Source organism: Equus caballus, chromosome 7 (assembly GCF_041296265.1).
Source record: "Equus caballus isolate H_3958 breed thoroughbred chromosome 7, TB-T2T, whole genome shotgun sequence".
Taxonomy (NCBI): domain Eukaryota; kingdom Metazoa; phylum Chordata; class Mammalia; order Perissodactyla; family Equidae; genus Equus; species Equus caballus.
The window spans coordinates 81305635-81325484 of NC_091690.1; the positions used below are offsets into that span (position 1 = coordinate 81305635).

The 19850-nt window shown below is 42.8% G+C and overlaps 1 protein-coding gene across 1 annotated transcript in view; it reads left to right on the plus strand.

The window, feature by feature from the left end:
- The first annotated feature begins 489 nt into the window (after positions 1 to 489).
- SWAP70 (switching B cell complex subunit SWAP70) overlaps positions 490 to 19850 on the plus strand; it is a 66514-nt gene continuing 47153 nt past the window's right edge. The window contains exon 1 of the mRNA XM_023646032.2: positions 490 to 695. Within this exon, the coding sequence (XP_023501800.1) occupies positions 597 to 695 (99 nt within the window). The 5' untranslated portion in view covers positions 490 to 596. The remainder of the gene's footprint in view (positions 696 to 19850) is intronic.

Consider the following 19850-nt stretch of genomic DNA (forward strand, 5'->3'; position numbering starts at 1 on the left):
ATGAACCAACTTCCCTCGGAGACCCCCCTGCCTCCCCGCCCCCTCTACATCCTCTCCCACTAGGGACTGCGCCGGCATTTGAGCCCCTGCCCTGGGACTTTTCGGGGTCTTCTCTGGTCTCTTCAGACAGTGACTCCGGCCCCGAGGCAGGACCAGGGCTCCCTTTTTCGCTGGGGGGCTCCTGTTGGAGCCGGGCAGGCTGCTCACCCCAAGTCTCATATTTTTCCTCGGGATGGGGACTCTTGGTTAGTGTGCACGCGAGCACCGACAATGGCTCGAGCTCGTCTGGGGAACACTAGGGGGATGCGGGGCGGCGTTCACGACTCTCGCTAGGCCGGAAGGACGGGCACGCCCACGGGCAGAGGTGGGCAGAGCCACCCACCCATCGCGCTCCCCTAGACCAGAGCGCGCCACTCGGGGCTGGCGGGCGGGCGCCGATGGGCGGGGCCTGGCGGGCGGTGCGGGGCGGGGCCTGGCGGGGGCGGGGCCTGCCGCGGTCAGGTGACGGCGCGGCGGGAGGCGGCGGCGGCCGAGGCGGAGGGGCGTCAGACGCGCCGAGGGGCCGGCAGGGCAGGCGGGGCAGCAGGGCCGCGGTCATGGGGGGCTTGAAGGACCAGCTGCTCAAGGCCATCTGGCACGCCTTCACCGCGCTCGACCTCGACCACAGCGGCAAGGTCTCCAAGTCCCAGCTCAAGGTGGGCGCCCCCTGCCCCGGCGCGCGCTCCACTCTCCTGGGTGGAAGCGGACCGGCCGGCGGTGACCGCAGGGCGGGGCGGGCGGAATGCGGCCGGGCGGCCTGCGTGGGGCGGAGGCGGCAGAGACTGGGATTTGGCGTTTGCTGCCTCCCTCTTGCCTTCGGGCCGTGCCCTCGGGCCGGTGCCTGCGTCCCCTCGGGGCTCCCGGTGAGCGGGGCAGGACGGGGGTGCATCTGCAAGGGGCGCGCCGGGCTCCCTGTTGGCGCGGGGGGCCCGGAGAGTTTCGGACTCGGAGAGGGCAGGGGGAGACTGTCAGACAACCTCCTCAGAGTTTCCCCCTTACTCAGGAGAGGAAGGGACTTGCCCAAGGTTACTGGGCAGAGCCTTCTGCAGCGCACGCCCCGCACCGGGGCAGTCCTCCAGCCGGCCAGCTGCTCCGAGGCTCCCTCCCGGGCCGCCCAGAAAAGGGAGAAGTGCCCTAGAGCCGGCCTCCAGCCGCCTCCTCCTCTGGGGGCCTTTGGCGGTGGGGAACGCTTTCTGACTTGTGCAGACGACCTCCCCACCAAGGGTCCTCAGGTCTGGAACTAATCAAGAGTGTGCTGTGTCCCGCAAGGACCTTAGTTTCCGGTGAGGAGCCCTGGTCTTTCTGGCACCTTGCAAAAGCGACTGCTTTTGCAGAGTCTTTGTTGTGACTGCCAAAGACCCCACCACTAAGTGAGAGTGTGAAGTAGAAATAAAGGAATGCTTCTACAGCGGGTAACCCCAAGGAGGGAAAGTGGCACTTGGCCAGGAGAAGTTGGCAGCTTCTTGAAAGTGTAAAATATGGAAACAGACAAGAAGAGCCATTCACAGGCATTTTCAGATATACACATTTTGGATCTGAATGTCTGATTTTCTTAGCCTCTTCTGGGAATGAAGTTTTGAAGATTGGATTTGCTTTGTATATTTTGGGCAGTAATCAAGGGAGGTTCTTATGAGTAGTGGCTTTTATGCTAGTAGGATTAGCATTTCCCTCTGCCTTCCTTTTGCCCTCCTCTTTTTTTTATCATTCATAAAATCATAGTCCGGAAGGGTCTGCAGAGATCATCCACTTAATCTTTATTTTACTTTAGTTTTTAATTTAACATAGAGTAAAATTACAGCACAGTTCTGTGAGTTCTAACATATGTAGATTTGTATAATTACTACCAAAATCACAGTTCCATCATCCCAAAAAGCTCCCTCTTGCTGCCTCCTCACCCCCAACTGTTGGCAACCAATGATGTGTTCTTAATTGCTGTAGTCATCTTTTCCACAATGTCATATAAGTGGAGTCATAGAGTATGTAACATTTTGACACTGGCTGCTTTTAGTGAGCATAATGCGTTAGAGATTCATCCGTGTTGTGTGTGTCAATAATTCTTTTTATTGCTAAGTCATGTTCCATTGTATAGATGTACCATAGTTAATCCAGGCACCCTTGAACAACATTTGTGTTATTTCTGGGTTTTGGTGATTATGAATAGAGCTGCATTTTCTTTTTCACTGACTTTTAATTTAGCTATGCTGCTATATTTAAAGTGGATTTCTTATAGATAGCATTTAGTTGGGTCTTGAATTTTAATCCATTCTAACAACCTGTCTTTTAGTTGGTGTGTTTAGACCATTTACATTTAATGTAAATTATTGATATGGTTTTATTATTTGGTTTGTTTTTTTTTTTTGAAAAGATTTTAAAAATTTTTCCTTTTTCTCCCCAAAGCCCCCCGGTACATAGTTGTGTACCTTTAGTTGTGGGTCCTTCCAGTTGTGGCACGCCACCCCAGCATGGGTTGATGAGCAGTGCCATGTCCGTGCCCAGGATACCCCTGGGCCGCTGAAGCGGAGTGTGCGAACCCAACCACTCAGCCATTGGGGCCGGCCCCTGGTTTCTGTTTTTTGTTCCTCTGTTTCTCTTTTCTTTTCTTCTTTTAGATTATTTGAATATATTTTAGTATTCCATTTTAAGACTGAGTTTTTGACTATATTTCTTTGTATAGTTTTTTTTTAATGATTGCTCTAGGCATTATAATATACATACCGAATTTTTCACAGTCTACTTAGAATTAATATTTTACCACTTTAAGAGGAATCTAGAAACCTTATAACCGTATGGGTCCCTTTAACCTCCCTGCTTTTTGTTGTATTTGTCATATTTGTTAATCTACCTACATTAAAAACCCCATCAGACTATGTTAAAATTTTTTGCTTTCAACTATCATTTTTATTTTAAAGATCTTAAGAGAAGAATAGTTTTCCCCAGATATTCTCAGATTACCCCTTAATTTTATAGAAAATGTAGATGAAACTTCTGAGATGTTTGGTGACTTACCCAAAGTCACAATTGTAAGTAGTAGCTAAATCCAGAACCAAGATTTTCAGTACTTTTGAGCTAGTGTTTCTTCCTTTTTTCTCTTCCAATTGATGGCATAAATGACCTGTTTTCTATTACTTTTGTTGCACTTCATTCAAAATCGTCTTTGTGGCTGCTTGTAGAGAAAGTGTCCAGAGGATTCTTCACTGCAGATGTGGCAGGAAATAGTAAATCCCAGTTCCTAGCTTTCACCCACAAGATGTTGACAGTGCCGCTGTCCAGTTGTATTTTGCCTGTTTAACTGAGAGTTTGGGATTGATTCAGTTCTGTTCATCTTGCAGTGTTTCTGGAATTGAAAATATTAAAAAACATTTATTAAAGTCTATCCTTTTTGGTGTTTTGACTCTGAAGTTTGATGTTCAGTGATCCATTGACTAGGAGTAGGGTTTTTTCCTTAATTTGTTCGTTCATTCATTTGCTCATACAATAACCTTTGTGTCTACTCTGTGGAAGGTACCATGCTGATTTCATAAAAAGATTAGTATTATTTTTTTTTCTTCTTCTTCTCCCCGAAGCCCCCTAGTACATAATTGTATATTCTAGTTGTAGGTCCTTCTAATTCTGCTATGTAGGACGCCACCTCAGCGTGGCTTGATGAACGGTGTCATGTCGGTGCCCAGGATCTGAACTGGCGAAACCCTGGGCCACTGAAGCAGAGGGTGTGAACTCAACCACTCGGCCATGGGGCTGGCCCCCAGAAGATTAGTGTTTTTAGGCTCTTAAGAGTTAATATCTCCTCAGAGGAAATATCATATAATTGATTTATTAAATAGCAGACTAAAAATTACATATCCAAAATAAGGGTTAAAATTTATTGTTTTGGAAAACTATATGGGCATTCTAAAATATTTTTGACACTTGTCTTTTTGAATTACCTTCACCACATTTGACACAGTGAATGGATACATTCACTGACTATATACTGGACACTTCATATGTTAGATTCTGTGTCCAAATCTAAGGGTGATATGGTGGTAAAGGTGGAGGAAAAAGAAACAACCACGAGGGGCCCGCCCAGTGGCGCAGTGGTTAAGTGCACATGTTCTGCTTTGACGGCCTGGGGTTTGCCGGTTTGGATCCCGGGTGTGGACATGGCACCGCTTGGCAAGCCATGCTGTGGTAGGCGTCCCACATACAAAGTAGAGGAAGATGGGCATGGATGTTACCTCAGGGCCAGTCTTTCTCAGCAAAAAGAGGAGGATTGGCAGCAGTTAGCTCAGGGCTAATCTTCCTCAAAAAAAAAAAAAAGAAACAAATAGGAATCTTTGCTTTCAGAGAGTTTAAATTTTTGTGGGCAAATTAAGAAGATAAGCAACCATTATAGAAGGCACTCTCTTTCTCTAGGTTATATTACTCAGATAATTATTCTTAAAAAATGTAAAGTCTGGTGGTAGAGATAAGAAATACAGAAATATTACAGGGTAGAAGATACTGAGTGTGAGAGAAAATAAGGGGCCATGAGATTTTAGAGCGTCAGGCAGTTACTTTTACTGGTGGGATAACGTCATGAAAGAAGCTTTTTGAAATGAACTCTGAAGGAAGCTAGGATCTGCTTATGTAGAAATGGGGAAGGATTAAGTCCATTTCATTCATTCATTCATTCAGTAGATATTTATTGATTGTAATTAGCTCTAAGGGATCCCTGTGAACTGTTGCAGGAGACAGGAGTTAATCAAGCATTTATGGGGACTTCTCTGTAACTTAATTTAGATTGGAGTATAGACACTCTGTGTGTTTGTGTGTATGGATAAGAGAGACTTATTGGTTATTGGTTAGATTGGTGGTTACCAGAGGGGAAGTGAGGAGGGAAGAGGGCCACAGGGGTGATAGGGCACATTTGTACAGTGACAGATGGTAATTAGTCTTTGTGTGGTGAACATGAGGTAGTCTACACAGAAATTGAAATATAATGATGTACAACTGAAAAAAATTATCCTTTTAAATATATTTATGCTTTACAACTCAGAATACATGATCAAAGTAAAAAGAATAAAAGACAGTTATTGCTGGTGATAAAGCTGTAGAAATCGATTGGGGTTAAGGCATGGAAGGCTTTGAGTGCCAGGCTAGTTAGGTGGATGCTCTAGGGCCTCTGAGTTTCCTGAGGGGTGACGGGCCGTGATCAGAATTGCGCTTTGGGAAGTCACTTGGGCAGGGACATATGTAGTGGGTTGGAGTGGAGTACAGTGGAGTGGAGGGGAGTGAGCACATTGGAATTAGGAAACCATTGCAGTAGCCCACGATGAGAGGTAATGGGGGCTAGCGGTGGTGAGGATGGACAAGTGGGGGATCGTCGGTGAAGTAACCGTGCCGTCCACGGGCCTGGACCCATGGTTAGGTGTAAGGAGAAATGGGCACAGCCAGAAATGTCTCAGATTTCGACTATGAATGACCGATGGACCATCGTGGTTTTTAGTAGAAAGGAAAGTTATGAGAAGAAACTCTTTAGAGAAGAAATGATAGTTTTGAACATGTAGAGTTTTGTTTGTTGATTTTTTTGTTTTTGAGGTCCTTGATGGATAGATATTTAGCGGGAGATGACGTCCTTAGAACGTGTGGTGCTGTCGGTACAGGATCTGACAGTTGAAGTTTGGAAGAAGGAGAGAAGAGATTCATCGATGGGCTGGGGGAATGGCTGGAGTGGATGGTGAAAGGAGGAACAGAAGCCAGAGGACCAGAAATCAGAGATGAGAACCACGTAGGGCAATGTTGGAGCTGAGCCAGAAGAGATTTTCAAGGAAGACATGCCCTCTTATCTTTGAGAGTTAATTGATGATTATTGTTGTTATATACATATATTTTGGAGATTGTAAAGCAGTCGTATTGATCCTTCCCTGCCGTAGCTCAGAAACTACATATTTCTTCTCTAAAGAGAAGTTGCGAAAACTTTGGAGTATTGGCATCATCTTGGGAATAAATATACTTTCTACTTTTAAGGAGACTACAGTATAGTACTCATTTAGATAAATGTTTTTGAGTAACTGCTATAATTAGTAAATATTGGCCTTGAGGGCCCCCAGGTTAATAAAGAAAAGCTTATGTTTTTAACTTAATTTTTGGGATTAACTAATAGCATATTTTTGAGTAAAACAAAAGTTACTAAATAGATTCTGAAACTTGAAATCCAAAGAAAAAATTAACATATTTTGTTGTTCCAAGCGTAGACTTCCATTAAACTTATCAATAAAATAAAAATACAGAATACAGAATTTAAAAACCACTTGTGACTTACATAAGGTGCTGTAGAAGCAGATACTGGGTTGTCGTCCAGTCACAGTGGTGTTTACTTGTTAAAGCAACTAGGCAAGAGGTCATTGCAGGTCAATATCTTCTTCATTCTTCATTAGAGTAATGCCCTCCCCCCGCCCCCCAAAAGGGGAAGCACTTCTGCCTCACTTTCCTTACCTCCATTCTTTGTCTTCCTCCTCCATGCCCTGTGATCTCCTTGGGCTTTTTTCTGGCAGTCTGTGCGCCCCGTGCAGGGGCCCTGTGTCTCTTTGTCTCCAGTTGTGGCCTTTCTGGCTCCCCACCTGAGTTGCAGCTGTACAAGTCTTCATCCCCACACCCAGCCTGTGCACCCCCATAGAAGTCATCAGCTCAATTTGCAATTGGATTGTTAGAAGGCAGCTCGTTATTTTATAGTCGTGTTAGTCTGGTGTTACTTTATTTTCCATGCTGGAATACAGGGGGACACTAAACTAAGTGATTGTTTTAAGTTAAGCTTTTTTTTTCTTTTGGTGAGGAAGATTGGCCTTGAGCTAACATCTGTTGCCAGTCTTCCTCTATTTTGTATATGGGACACTGCCACAGCATGGCTTGGTGAGCAGTGTGTAAGTCTGCATCTGGGATCCAAACCTGTGAACCCCAGGCCGCTGAAGTGGAGTGTGTGAACTTAATCACTATGCCACTGGGCCAGCCCCAAGTTAAGCATTTTTTAATTGTGTAGAGATCTACTTTTCAGCTGCTGAAGTAGACAGGAGTGGGCCAATGATGGGAAAAGAAATCTTCAGAAACCCATTCTCTACTTGCTTTTAAACTTATATTCGTGAATAGTGTTTCCTTAGAGCAAACTATATAGTTAAAGACTTTATGATTCGTTTTGAATACAGTTTTGGTATACTCTGTGATTACTGATGGGAGCTTAAAACCTACTGAGAGAGATTGATGGAAACATTTCTTTCTTTTTTTTTTTTAGAGATTGGCACCTGAGCTACCATCTGTTGTCAATCTTAAAATTTTTTCCGCTTCTCCCAAAGTCCCCCAGTACATAGTTATATATTCTAGTTGTAGGTCCTTCTGGTCATGCTATGTGGGACGCTGCCTCAGCATGGCTTGATGAGCGGTGCTGTCTCTGCACCTGGGATCTGAACTGGCAAAACCCTGGGCTGCCAAAGCAGAGTGCGCGAACTTAACCACTCGGTCGTGGGGCTGGCCCTGAAACATTTCTTTTTTAGGAAGGTGCTACATACATGTAGGTAGCTGAGTAAATATCATTGAAGGAAATGTTAGAAATTTTTTTTCACTAAATTTTTCCTTGTTTTGGTTTTTGTGCCTTTCTTTTGTCTGGATTTTTTTTTTAATGAGGGACCTTTTTTTTTTTTTTTTAGGTGAAGAAGATTGGCCCTTAGCTAACACCTGTTGCCAATCTTCCTCTTTTTGCTTGAGGAATATTGTCCCTGAGCTAACATCTGTGCCAGTCTTCCTCTGTCTTTTGTATATGGGAGGCACCACAGTATGGCTTGATGAGTGGTGTGTAGGTCTGCACCTGGGATCCGAACCCGCGAACGCTGGACTCCCAAAGGAGTGTGTGTGAACCTAACCACTACACCACCAGGCCAACCCCTAAATGAGGGACATTTGTGAATGGATTCCATATTTTAGGAAACCTTATTAATATGCCATCTGAAACAGACATTGTAACTTTTAGATTACGTCAAACTACAAAAACAGAAACCAGTTTAAGAGGCAAAGTGTTTATTTGGGATCAGAGAATTGCAGTTTGGGGAACACAGGTCCAGGTAGAAACCCAAATAGTGTCCCCATTACAGGAGAGGGCCTCAGGGTTCTAATGGGAAAAAGGCAGGAAGGTGAGGTAAATTGTAAGAAAGAAGAGTTCATTGGTGCTAGATGAGGCGAGGCTAGCTTTGTGCTTCATAGATGGCCTCAGATTCAGTCATTAGGCAGAAAGCTAGACTGGTACTTCATTGATTGATTAGCGAATCAGTCATCAGCAAATTCCAATTTCATCGGTTTTTACAAACAGGATATTCTTGTCCTCACTGACTTCTTGGAATGTTGGAGGTTTGGTCCTGTTTGGAAGACAAAGAAAACAAGACCTGCAAGGCAACTCCTCTGAAGTGGCTGCTTGGCTCTATTTTAACGTGGCTCCACTCATGTCATCTTTCATAATTATGTGACTTTGCAGAAGTCATATTAGAATAGGTATAGGGCATATTATTGGAAGTGGAGGTAATAATTATTTTCTTCTCCACTGATGTTTAAAAATTATCTTGAAATTATTTAGAATTTCAGTGGTCTTGCTGAAGATGCTAAATCTCAAATGTTGCTTAAAAATAAGTGCAGTTCCAAGAAGATAAAAAAACGAAGGCTGTTACTTAAACAAATGTACATTAAAAAGAAACCTTTTTTTGTAACTATGTGTGGTGATGGATGTTAACTAGACTCACTGTGGTGATCATTTTGCAATATATACAAATACAGAATCATTATATTGTACACCTGAAACTAACATAATGTTATATGTCAATTATACCTCAATTAAAAAAAACCCTTTTGAATAGTTCATATACACACATGGTATAAAATTCATAAAGTTCAAAAGGGCATTTATAAAAGTGAAAAGTGAGTTTTCTCCAGCCCCTGGCCAACACTAGTCCTGCCCTGGAAGTAACCATTGTTACTAGTTTCTTCTTTCCTGAGATCAAAATGTACCTTAAAATTAATACTCTTATTGTTATAGTAAGTGTTTTCCTCTTAAAATATAGCAAAATCTAGAGATATTTTTGCAACCTCTATTATAACTTTACTTTTCAATTATGGCTGCAGCCTCAATTACATGTCAGTGCAGGAAATGTCTTGAAATAAGCTTATTGGCTCTGCATTTTTATTTTTATCTTTAGAAACCCAGGTTTTTGTTTTGTTTTGAGTTGTGCCCTTTTGAAGTAGAAGAGCTTACAACTCTAGGGAGATGTAAAGGAAAAACGTTATTCGAGGAGCAGCTTGGATAGTTTGAATCCATATTCTTTCCTCAGTGATGGATTTTTCATCTAAACGTTTTTATTCTTTGCCTTGCAGTTGGTTTATGTATCTTGTGGATGATCTTGTGTTCTGTTCCCATGTAGGCATTTAGCCTCACATATTTTTAACTTTGCCAGTTAGGAAAGTAACTGAGCCAGGCCAGTGGTCGGTTGAAAATATAAAAGGAGCAGGTTGTAGCAAAGGGCTTTTATTGTGTGAGACGGAATGTAAAAGATATAGTCCATTCTGGTGAACTTGGCCATGCATAGGATTCCGTCTCAAATCCTGAGTGTTACGTTTCTCTTAAGCCCTGTGGTGAAAGTTGTTTCTGTTGAGGAACTAAAAGTCTAATTTTAAAAATGAGGTTAGGGAATCGGAGTCATGAGTGAACCTATGAAAGTCTTTGTACATGTTTGTTATACTTGACCAAAATAAAACAGTAAAGACAGCTCTCTAAATAAAGAGGATCTGAGAGACGTTTTAAAATCTTAAAATGGTGATGATGTATTCCTGGTCGCTTCCTTTCTCTATTCCTTATTTGCTAGAAAGTTTTCAGTGAGATAACTTGGAAATTTTGGGTTTTTTTTTGAAATCCGTGTAAGCCTTTGCTTTATGGAAGATAATATGTAAACGGTGAGGTGCTTTCTTGTGTGTCTGGCCCTCCATCTTAATAGCCAGGGCATTTCTAATCTTATGACTCAGAGCTCTTAGCCTTCCTGAGCGCTGCTGCTTGTTTCCCCTGGGGTCTCACCACAGTCCCAGAGGTACACGGTAGCTGGAAGCTGGAGATGGATGAGGCCTGGGTGACCTTTTCGCACTTACTCAGTTTGCCATCACAGAGTAGGGAGTCCTCATTCTCGCCCAGCAGGAGGGTTATTGCAGTCCTCTGAGTGATAATTAGCACGTTGGAAGTTGGAGGTGGGGGTGGGGGTACTCTGACTTGCCTCCTCAGTCCCTGTTATGTGTGTCCCTGTACTCTTCCTTCAGTATAAGCCGAAGTTATCACTTTGCCTCAGCTTCCTTTTTCTTCCCCAAGGTTTCATTTCATAAATCTGTTTTTCTGCTTTATTTCCTTCTTCTCATTCTGTCTTCAGGTTCCTTCTTTTTTGCTTAAAATTTGTGTCTACTTGCAACTACAGTTCTTGGAACTAATTAATTAGTTATAGAAAGTATTTGAGAGTAAATCTGCATATAGTTGAATTTCATATAAGGAGATCTTTTGATTAGGGAGAGATTTCTGCAATATTGGAAAAACTAGTTTTTTCCTCTTAGGTCTTTTCTGTGCCTTCTATACCTTTTGCTTCTTTAGGAATAATTAGCTTTACAGCTATGTTTGATTTGGGCCAGAAGGGTGGTATATGTGGGCATGGTGTACCAACCAGAAGTGACACCAGGTAGGATGAAAGTTGTTGTGGTCGAATGCACAACGTTGAAAGTGTTATATTCCCTGGATGGGCCGCTCTGGGAGGATGGAGCACCATCTGCCTTGCCAGGCAGCACATCCCCATCAGTTCTGTCGGTTCTTAGGTGATGGATGTCTCAGCCACATGGCTCTTACCCTGGAGCTGAGAGCAGGAGCTGCTGGGCAGCTGACTCGACTCTCACTGACTTTCTTCAGTGTTGACTTGAGAAAATGCTGTAAGGTAGTGGGACACCAATCAGACTGAATTGGGATTCTGAGGGTTTCTACCTGGGTGACTCTGTAGAGTTTGCTTTGCTGCTTATATTTTAAGATTATCTGTTACATGGGAATAATAAGACATTTAACAGCTTGCATGTTTGAGTAGATGGAATTCACAACCTTTATGTGTGACAACAGAAACATTTACTAGCCACCTATTTCCTACCAAACACTCATGTTGAAGAAAATTAATCTACAAAACATGAATTTGAAGGTTTCTGTGTACTGAGCACCTTTTCTTAGGGATTCAGGAGAAGAAAAAAATATACAACGTTGTCCCTTACCTTGAGGAATGTGTGGTTTAGTAAAGAAGATAATATGTGAAATGACCTCAACAAGAAAACATATAAGAAAGTTCTAGAGAGGGGCCAGCCCGGTGGCACAGTGGTTTAAGTGCGCACGTTCTGCTTCGGCGGGCTGGGGTTCGCTGGTTCGGATCCTGGTGTGGACAAGGCACCGCTTGGCAAAAAGCCATACTGTGGTAGGCGTCCCACGTAGAGAATGGAGGAAGATGGGCATGGATGTTAGCTCAGGGCCAGGCTTCCTTGGAAAAAAGAGGAGGATTGGCAGAAAAAAAGAAAGTTCTAGAGAGCATGGAAAATGAGTGGTCTAGGCCATGCTGTCCACTACCTTAGCCATTAGCCACATTGGCTGTTGAGCATTGAAAAATGGTTAGTCTGAATTGAGATGTGCTGTAAATGTAAAATATACACTGGATTTCAGAAACTTAGTGCAAAAAAAGAATGTAAGATATCTATTTAATAACTTAAAAATATTGATTACATGTTACAATATTTTGGATGTATTAAAATTAATTTCACCTGTTTGCTTTTACTTTTTAAAATTGTGGCTATGAAAATTTTGAATTCCATATGTAGTTCGCACTATATTTCTATTGGACAGGGCTGCTGTAGAAGTTCAAAGGAAGTAGAGAAAAAGATGCAGACAGTTGTAGACAAGGAAAGTTTCATGGAGGAGATAGAACGTCAACTGTTTCTGAAGGGAATGGGACAAATCTTGTCCAGTATAGTCACAGAAAGATGGCAGGTTTGGTGGTGGCGTTGTAGATAAGAGCAAGAGCTCAAACTTGGAGTAATTGTGAGCAGTGAGGAAATACTCTGAGTGGAGTAGAATGTTAGCTTTGAGACATAGCGGAAGATTAAGATTTAAAGGGAGGGGCCGGCCCGGTGGCGCAGTGGTTAAGTTCACACGTTCCGCTTCTTGGCGGCCCGGGGTTCGCTGGTTCGGATCCCAGGTGTGGACATGGCACCGCTTGGCATGCCATGCTGTGGTGGGCGTCCCACATATAAAGTGGAGGAACATGGGCACGGATGTTACCTCAGGGCCAGTCTTCCTCAGCAAGAAGAGGAAGACTGGCAGCAGTTAGCTCAGGGCTAATCCTCCTCGGAAAAACAAAACAAAACAAAACAAAACAAAACAAAAGATTTAAAGGGAGATGGGGTTATATTTTAGGTGTTTTCGTTCTTGCATAGAATAGAATAGATGGTTAATATGTACGTGTTGGCTGACAGTCTGTGTTAGAGTGAGTAGTTCAGAACTGATCCTGTAAAGAGGAGAAGTCATTAAAAGTTTTTGGGTAGATGTAAGACGAAGTTATAGTTTTGAGATTATTCTGATGATGTGGATGTGATGATTAGAGGTGAGGGGCTGGAGATGGGGAGACCATTTCGGGGGCTGCTATGAAAGTTGATGAGTAAGTTGGTAAGCACTGGACCGGGATAGTAGTTGTGGGAATCAAAACAGATATGTTCCCTGCCCTTATAGAGCTTAAAGTCTGGTGAGTGATACACACCAGCAAACTGGCAACTCAAATGTAGTGAAACACAGGAAGTACATGGTGCTGGGGAACGCAGAGGAAGGAAACCTCCCTAACCTGCGGGGAGGATTGGAGGAGTTAGGCCAGAGAATGCGTCCTAGAGGAAGAGCCATTTGTTACCGACCTTAAGGATGTGTGCAACCCTCTATAAGAACATCTATGATGAAAGATTTGGAAAGTCAGTCCCTTGGAGGAACAGGAAGAGTTGTCAGGAGGGAGAGCACTGGTTGCGGAGTTGGGAGACCTGTCTCTGCTCTGTTGTTTGTGTGGCTATGGGAAATCACTTCTTGCTGGGCTTGTTTCTTTATTTATAAAATGTAGAGTAACAGACGAGATCTTTGAGGTTTAGCTTTCTAATTTAACTTGATGTGTTTACCACGGTCATATCCTGGTGAGTGGTTGCTGTGCAGCACCTCTCTGTTCGGGCCTCGGAAGGAAGAACAGGACCTGCTCCTGAGGGCAGGGAGCCCTTGTTTCCCCAGCCTCACATTCTCTGCTTAGCCTCAAGTGGGTAGAGCAGCTCACTCAGTGGAGAAAGGAGTTGGCCTCGGGTAGGGGGGTGGGAGGGCTGAATTAGATCTGGAAATGGGACAGACTGTAAGTAAAAGGTGCAAGAAGAGGAGATTCCATAGTTTGTGTTGAGGAAGTGCTGGTGCCAAAGTCAGAATGGTGGGAAACATGTTTTGGGGGTAAAGGTGATGAGTTCTCTTTCGGCTCCTGTTGTATGTGAGGTAAATACAGTGTAGAAATCTCTAGTATTTTTTAGTGTTATAAACCAGGGCTCAGTTGAGAGGTCAAGACCAGAAAGAGATTGAGGGTCATTAGAATAGAAGTGACATGAAGTTGTCAGAATAAAAACACTTTTTAAGAAGAGAATAAGGAGAAACAAGAATTTAGGGCTGAAAATTGGGCTTTGGGAAATGTCCAGATTGGGAGAATGAGGGGTGAGGGAGGTGAGCCCATGAAAGCGCCTTTGTAGACGAAGGAGAAGAACTTAGAAAATATTATGTCATGGGACCAAAAAGTCTCAAAGGAGGGCATGATCCAGAATGCCATTGCCAGAGACTTGGGAAAGTGACTTGTTCAGAAGTGTCTGTCCCAGTTGGGTTCTCCAGGAAGCAGATGTCGAGACAGACTTGAGGGTGCAAAGGGTTATTGGGGAGAAACACTTATGGGGGGGAAAAAAAGAGAGGAAGCAGGGTTGGGAAGAGGAGCTGTGAAACCATGGTACGGACTTGAGAAAATCGGGAGGTCTGGAGCCGAGATGGCCTGTTGGAGGACTCCCGTGTTGGGGAGAAATGATGCTATCACCTTGCTTATGTATTGTCTGGGAACTGGCTTGAGAAGAATGTGGTCTTGGCTGTTACCACCTTGCTCAGTCATTGGCTGAGGTTTACCCTGAAGGTAGTGAGAGCTGGAGGCTCTCTGCTAACCACGGTTCTTGTAGCTGGGCAGCACTTCCTTTCTTGAGGAGGGATCTGAGCGGTGCATTTCTGTGTCTGCCACAGAATCCTTTTGAAAAAGCAATTTCACAAGATTGATGGGGATATCAGCCATGTTGTAGGGACCATATAGGGATCGGGTGGTCAGAAGATGGGGCTGCAGAGGTAAACCTCAGATTTGTGATCTTTATCATCACCTTGAGTGTGTCCTGTGGCTTCAGATCTTCTCTTGGAGAAGAGTGTTCTAAATTGAGCTACCTGATTTCTCTTTCTTCTACTTCAGAGTTCTCTCTCACAACACTTGTTAATTCTTAGTGAATCCTTTCCTCAGAAATCTTGAATTTTGAGGAACTAGACTGCTTTGCTAGATCTCAGGCCAGATGAGTTATGCATGCTAGATCTGGTGGTATTAATAACTAATAGAGGCATTGTTTTTTACTCTGAAACTGATCTGAATTGGGATTCCAGTTTAACAAAAATTCTTTCTGGAAACATGGTAGTATAAATAAAATAAATTAAAAGACTCAGATCTAGATAAAGATGATGGAGAAGCAAACTAAACTAAAAAAAAGGAAAAAAGAAAATGAAAATTCTTAATGAGACTCAGTTAGCAAGGATTTGTTGAACAGTTCTCTCATCAGGCACTTTACTAGGTTTTGGTATTGCACAGATGGATAAAATATAGACCCTCTCTTTAAGGAAATTCAGAGTAGTGGGACAGAGAGACACAGAAGCTAACTGGAGTTAAATCTTCTTACAAATGATTTATCTTCTGAAAGAAATTTGTTTGTGCTGTATTCCACTGGGAGGCTGGAATCTTGAGGAGGCTGTCCCAGATCGGGAGACTTCACTACCCGTAGCATGGCTTCTTCGAGAGGCGTGGCAAAGCATAGTTCTTTATGGCTGACTCAAAGGAGTTAATTTCATCAACTGTATAGTCCGACAATGATCTCTTCGGATTTTCTAATTTTATTGATGCCCTCTGGCTGGAACCCCCAAATATATTTAATTTTAAAATTTTCCTTAAATATAAAAGTTTCACTTTTTCTGATTATAAAGATAGTATTAGAATATTCAGACGACATATTAAAGTACAGAGGCAAAGATAAAAGTTCCTGAAGTTCCACCACCAAAGGAGATGCAGTTTACTTTTTAGTGAATATCTTTTCTCTCCCTCCGTCTACCTGGCCCCCTCCCTTCCCCTCCCTGTCCTTCTCTGTTGCCCCCTGCGTGCACACACATGCATGCACACATACGTATATATCCTTTTATATAAATGGGATAGTATTTCATCTGCTTTTGTACTCTATGTTCTTAAGCATTGTGTTAGTATCATCTTTCCATAGTGATGCATATAGATACAGACACTAGACACCATCCTTTATAATAGCTATGAACTGTTCACTGTGTTGATGCATCGTGTTTTATTTAACCACTTTCCTATTCACAGATATGTGAGGTGTTTTGATGTTTTCAGCCAGGCACGCTGCTAAATATCCTACAGTGCATAGGACGCCTCCCCTTCTCCCTAAACAAAGAATTATCTAGCCTGAAATGTCAGTAGTGCTGAGATGGAGAAAATCTGCTCTATGCCTCTGTGGGTGCTCTGTGGGTGCTGGCAATCTTTACTCCCCTATATCTGCTTAAACACCAGGTATTGTTACTCAGGCAGAAAGTAACAGCTCTTTTAATTTTCATTATTTTGATTACTAGTGAGGTTAAGCATCTTTTCCTATATTTATTCGTCATTAGTTTCTTTTGTGAGTTTTCTAATCATGTCCCGTTGTCCGTTTTTCTATTAGTTGTTTGTCGTTCTCTTAATAATTTCTAAGAGTGATTTGAATATTGAAACTATTAGCCATTTTTGCTTGAATGCTTTTATGCTTTTTTGCTTTTGTGCTGTTTCTTGTTAAAGAGGAATTAAAAATTTCTTATGTTCTCAAATTTACCACTGTTTTCTGTATGGTTTCTGAAGAGGCTAAGTTAATGAATTATCCAACATAACTTATTAAAGGTGGCTCACTTAGAATAATCCAGTGGCGTGGGCTGTGGTTTGGTGGCATATATTTTATGAACAACATACCACAGATGGTATGTTTGAGGTACATATCCTGCCTCAGTCTGTCCGTAAGTGTTACACTCCTGCTGAGTCCTCCCTTAGGCCTGCCAGTCACTGTGAAGGACACGGAAGAAAAATCTTAGGCGGGGTTTCCTCCCTTCCTGAGCTGCAGTTAGGTATTCGATAGACCACTAGTCTTTGAAACAGAATGCAACTAAATGCTGAATAGGAGTTCAGTGGGGGAGGGGGAGCAGTGAAGGTTTCCTAGAGTTTATGACGAATGACCTGGTCTTGAAGGATGTGACTAGGCAGAAGGGAATGTTTCCAGCACAGGGCATCATTGTGAGACAGACCGTTAGGAGACTTGGGTTCTCGTCCCTGCCTTGTCACTAATCAGTGTGTGACTTAGGCCAAGGCTCAGGCCCCAGGCTATTTATCTATGAAATAAAGAGAGGAGTAGGATATTTCCTCAGATTGTTGTCATTATTAAAGTATTATGGTTTTACTGTTAAAAGAATCCATTCAGCATTTATAGAAAGCTTTCTGCATTCTAGGCAGCATGCTAGGTGCTGTTGCTTGCAAGGTGCTGTGGCCAGGAACGCAAGAATGGGTAAGACGTGGTCCGTCCTTTCAGAATTTACAAGCGTACAGGAGAGAAAAATCATGTATGCTAGCATAAAATAGGAAATACAGAGTGCTTGGGAAGCGTGGAGTGGGAAAGACCAGCTTGATTTTGGGTGGTGGAGGCTTCGGAAAGAGGAGGCATTTGTGCTGGGTAGAAATGGAAGTAGGAGTGGTTGGAGCAAAGGCCTGGAGGGGGCGGGGGGTAGCACAGGGTTGGTTTGGGGAACAGGGAGTAAACTGGTTTGCATGTGTGCAGTTGGTGCAGAGGGGTAGGAAAAAATAAGGCTAGAAAGGTAACGTGGGGCTTCCTTGTGGAGTGACTTAAATCCAGAGCTCAGATACTTACTTGGCTTTTACTCCTGTAGGCTTTTATGATTTTTGGACGAGGGGATAATGTGACGTAAGCAGGACTTGAAGATTAATTTGGTGAAAGTGTCTAGGATGGTGATTGATTGCATTCAGGGATGGAGAGAGCGGGCATTGTCAGCAAAGACTTTGAGATTTTTTTTTTTTTTTACTATAACCTGGAAAATTTATTTATCAAAAGAGGCATCAAATAAAAGATGAAAACTTTGAGATTTTTGAAGCTGAACACAGTAAAGATAATTTGAGAGAAAGCAAGTAAAACAAGCAGGGCGAAAAGATATTGTCAGGAAAGGGAAAATGACTCTATGTGGTAAAGGGAAGGACTTCATTAGACAATGCTCTTAAGGCAAGGCATAGCAGTGGTAGGAAATTGGTCATTCTGGTTCATTGTTAGGAAGGGTTTTCTGATACTTTGCCATTAGCTTGAAATTTTATAAATCAGACAGGAATTTTCATGTTTTAAAAAAAGATTGCCCATTATGAGTTATAATTCTGTAATTGTGTTGGTTCAGATAAGCTTGTTGGAATAGAGATCCGCACCCCCCCCCCTTTTTTTTCACTGTTGAACTTTGCCCATTACGCACATCCTGTAAAGGGAAACTGACTGGGGGGGCATATTTCAGAGAACCTTTATAATCTCTACATCTTTGGGAGGGAGGAGTGAACATTATGCACTCACGAGCGTTAAAACACTGTTTAGTCGTTCATGTTCTTGATTTCATTTTCATGATAGTTGGAGCAAAATGCTTAAAAGGGGTAAATGGCAAACCACTGAACCAGAAACAGACCACGCGAGCAGGGCTCATGCAGTTAATTAGTCATCTCTTGTCAGTGGAGGCCATGCAGAGGCAATAGCTGACAGCTATGAAGGAACTGGAGAGATGAGTTTCTGGCATGGATATGGATCTTTTATTGTAGTAACAATAGTTTATTCTTCAAATTGGAAATGAGAGCAAGGTTGCTTAGCAATCGTGTAGGCGCTAAAAGAATGGCCTTTGGAGGAGCAAGGCATTTGAAGTGGGATAAATTCAACTTTTTCAAGAAATTTACAGACGCTCTTATTAGAGCGATTCAGGGGGAGTCATTTTACAAATCGAGAACTTGTAGTCCTCTTTCCTCCAGATTGTTTTTGTCCTGATCTGCTTTCCAGCTTCCTCATCTGGAGAGGAAGCTAGTGCTTCTTGGAACAGTTTCACCCAAAGGCGGGTGCTATGACGGGGGGCTCCCACAGCGAGAATGGTCCCGGATTTCTAGGCATGTGTATTTCTTTGCCACTGGGTTTAACTTGGCTCTGCTAACAAGCGCCAGCCCTTTTGTTGGGTCCTGGAGAGCTTATTGGGTGTGGCTGGGGGAGCACCAGTTCACTGCACCCTAGCCATGTGCATGAACGCGTGGCCACAGTCACTTGTGTATAGGCAGGGCTCTCTATTTTTCTAGAAGGAGAGGGAAGGTGGCACAGTGTGGCAAAGCATGAGGCTTGGGTTCTAGTCCCAGTTTTACTACACATAAAATTCTGTGATTTGGGGCACATCTCCTAATCTCTGAATCAGCCTCTTCATCTGTAAAAGGCGGTTATATCTACTGTCCCAGTGACGAGACTAAAACCAGCTAATGGATGATGTGAGTCTACTCTGAAAAGCATGAACTGCTGTATAAGCTTATGGAGTTTTAATTTCTTCTTACTGGTTTACAGTCTGGCTTTCAACATTTTGGTTTCTTTATATATTTTATTTTTTATTTGAAAAAATTGACATACTGTCTAGAGTTTAAAAAAAATTACTGAGGGGCTGGCCCCATGGCATAGTGGTTAAGGTTCAGCGTGCTCTGCTTTGGCGGCCTGGGTTTGTGGGTTCAGATCCCAGGCAAGGATCTATACTACCCGTCAGCCCTGCTGTGGCAGTGACCCACATATAAAGTGGAGGAAGATTGGTACCGATGTTAGCTCAGGGCTAATCTTCCTCAGGAAAAAAAAATGGCTGATAAAAATTTTTAATAAGTTTTAAAGATAGCACAAAATCTTTTTCTCTTTTAGTAACAAAACTTTTTCAGTTATCTATTATTTGGTTTGTTGTTATTTTGTTTGAAGAAGACTTTCCTGTTCTAGCCCTTACTAACAATGGGAAAAGCTGAACTTCTGATCTAAATTATAGTTCTTTTTGCTGAATTCATGAAATGAGTTTGGGTTAACAGTTAAGGATTGGGCTTTAAAAAAAATTGTTTTTAGAGACGAGTCCAGCTCCTTATTTTGCAGCGAGGATGCTGAGACTAAGCGAGTAAGTAGCAAAATATTACAGTATTGAAAAAGGGCAAATGGCAAACCACTAAACAGGAACAGACCACATGAGGAGAGCTGGGGCGCAGGTTTCCTCCTCTAGGGTCCTTGTTACCCTAATGTGCTGCTCCCTCACAGTTGGCTTAACTAAATAAAAGTGGTTAAAACAATTAGCACTGAATTCAGCTATCCCTGTATTTAACAGAAGTCCTGTTTAATTGTCC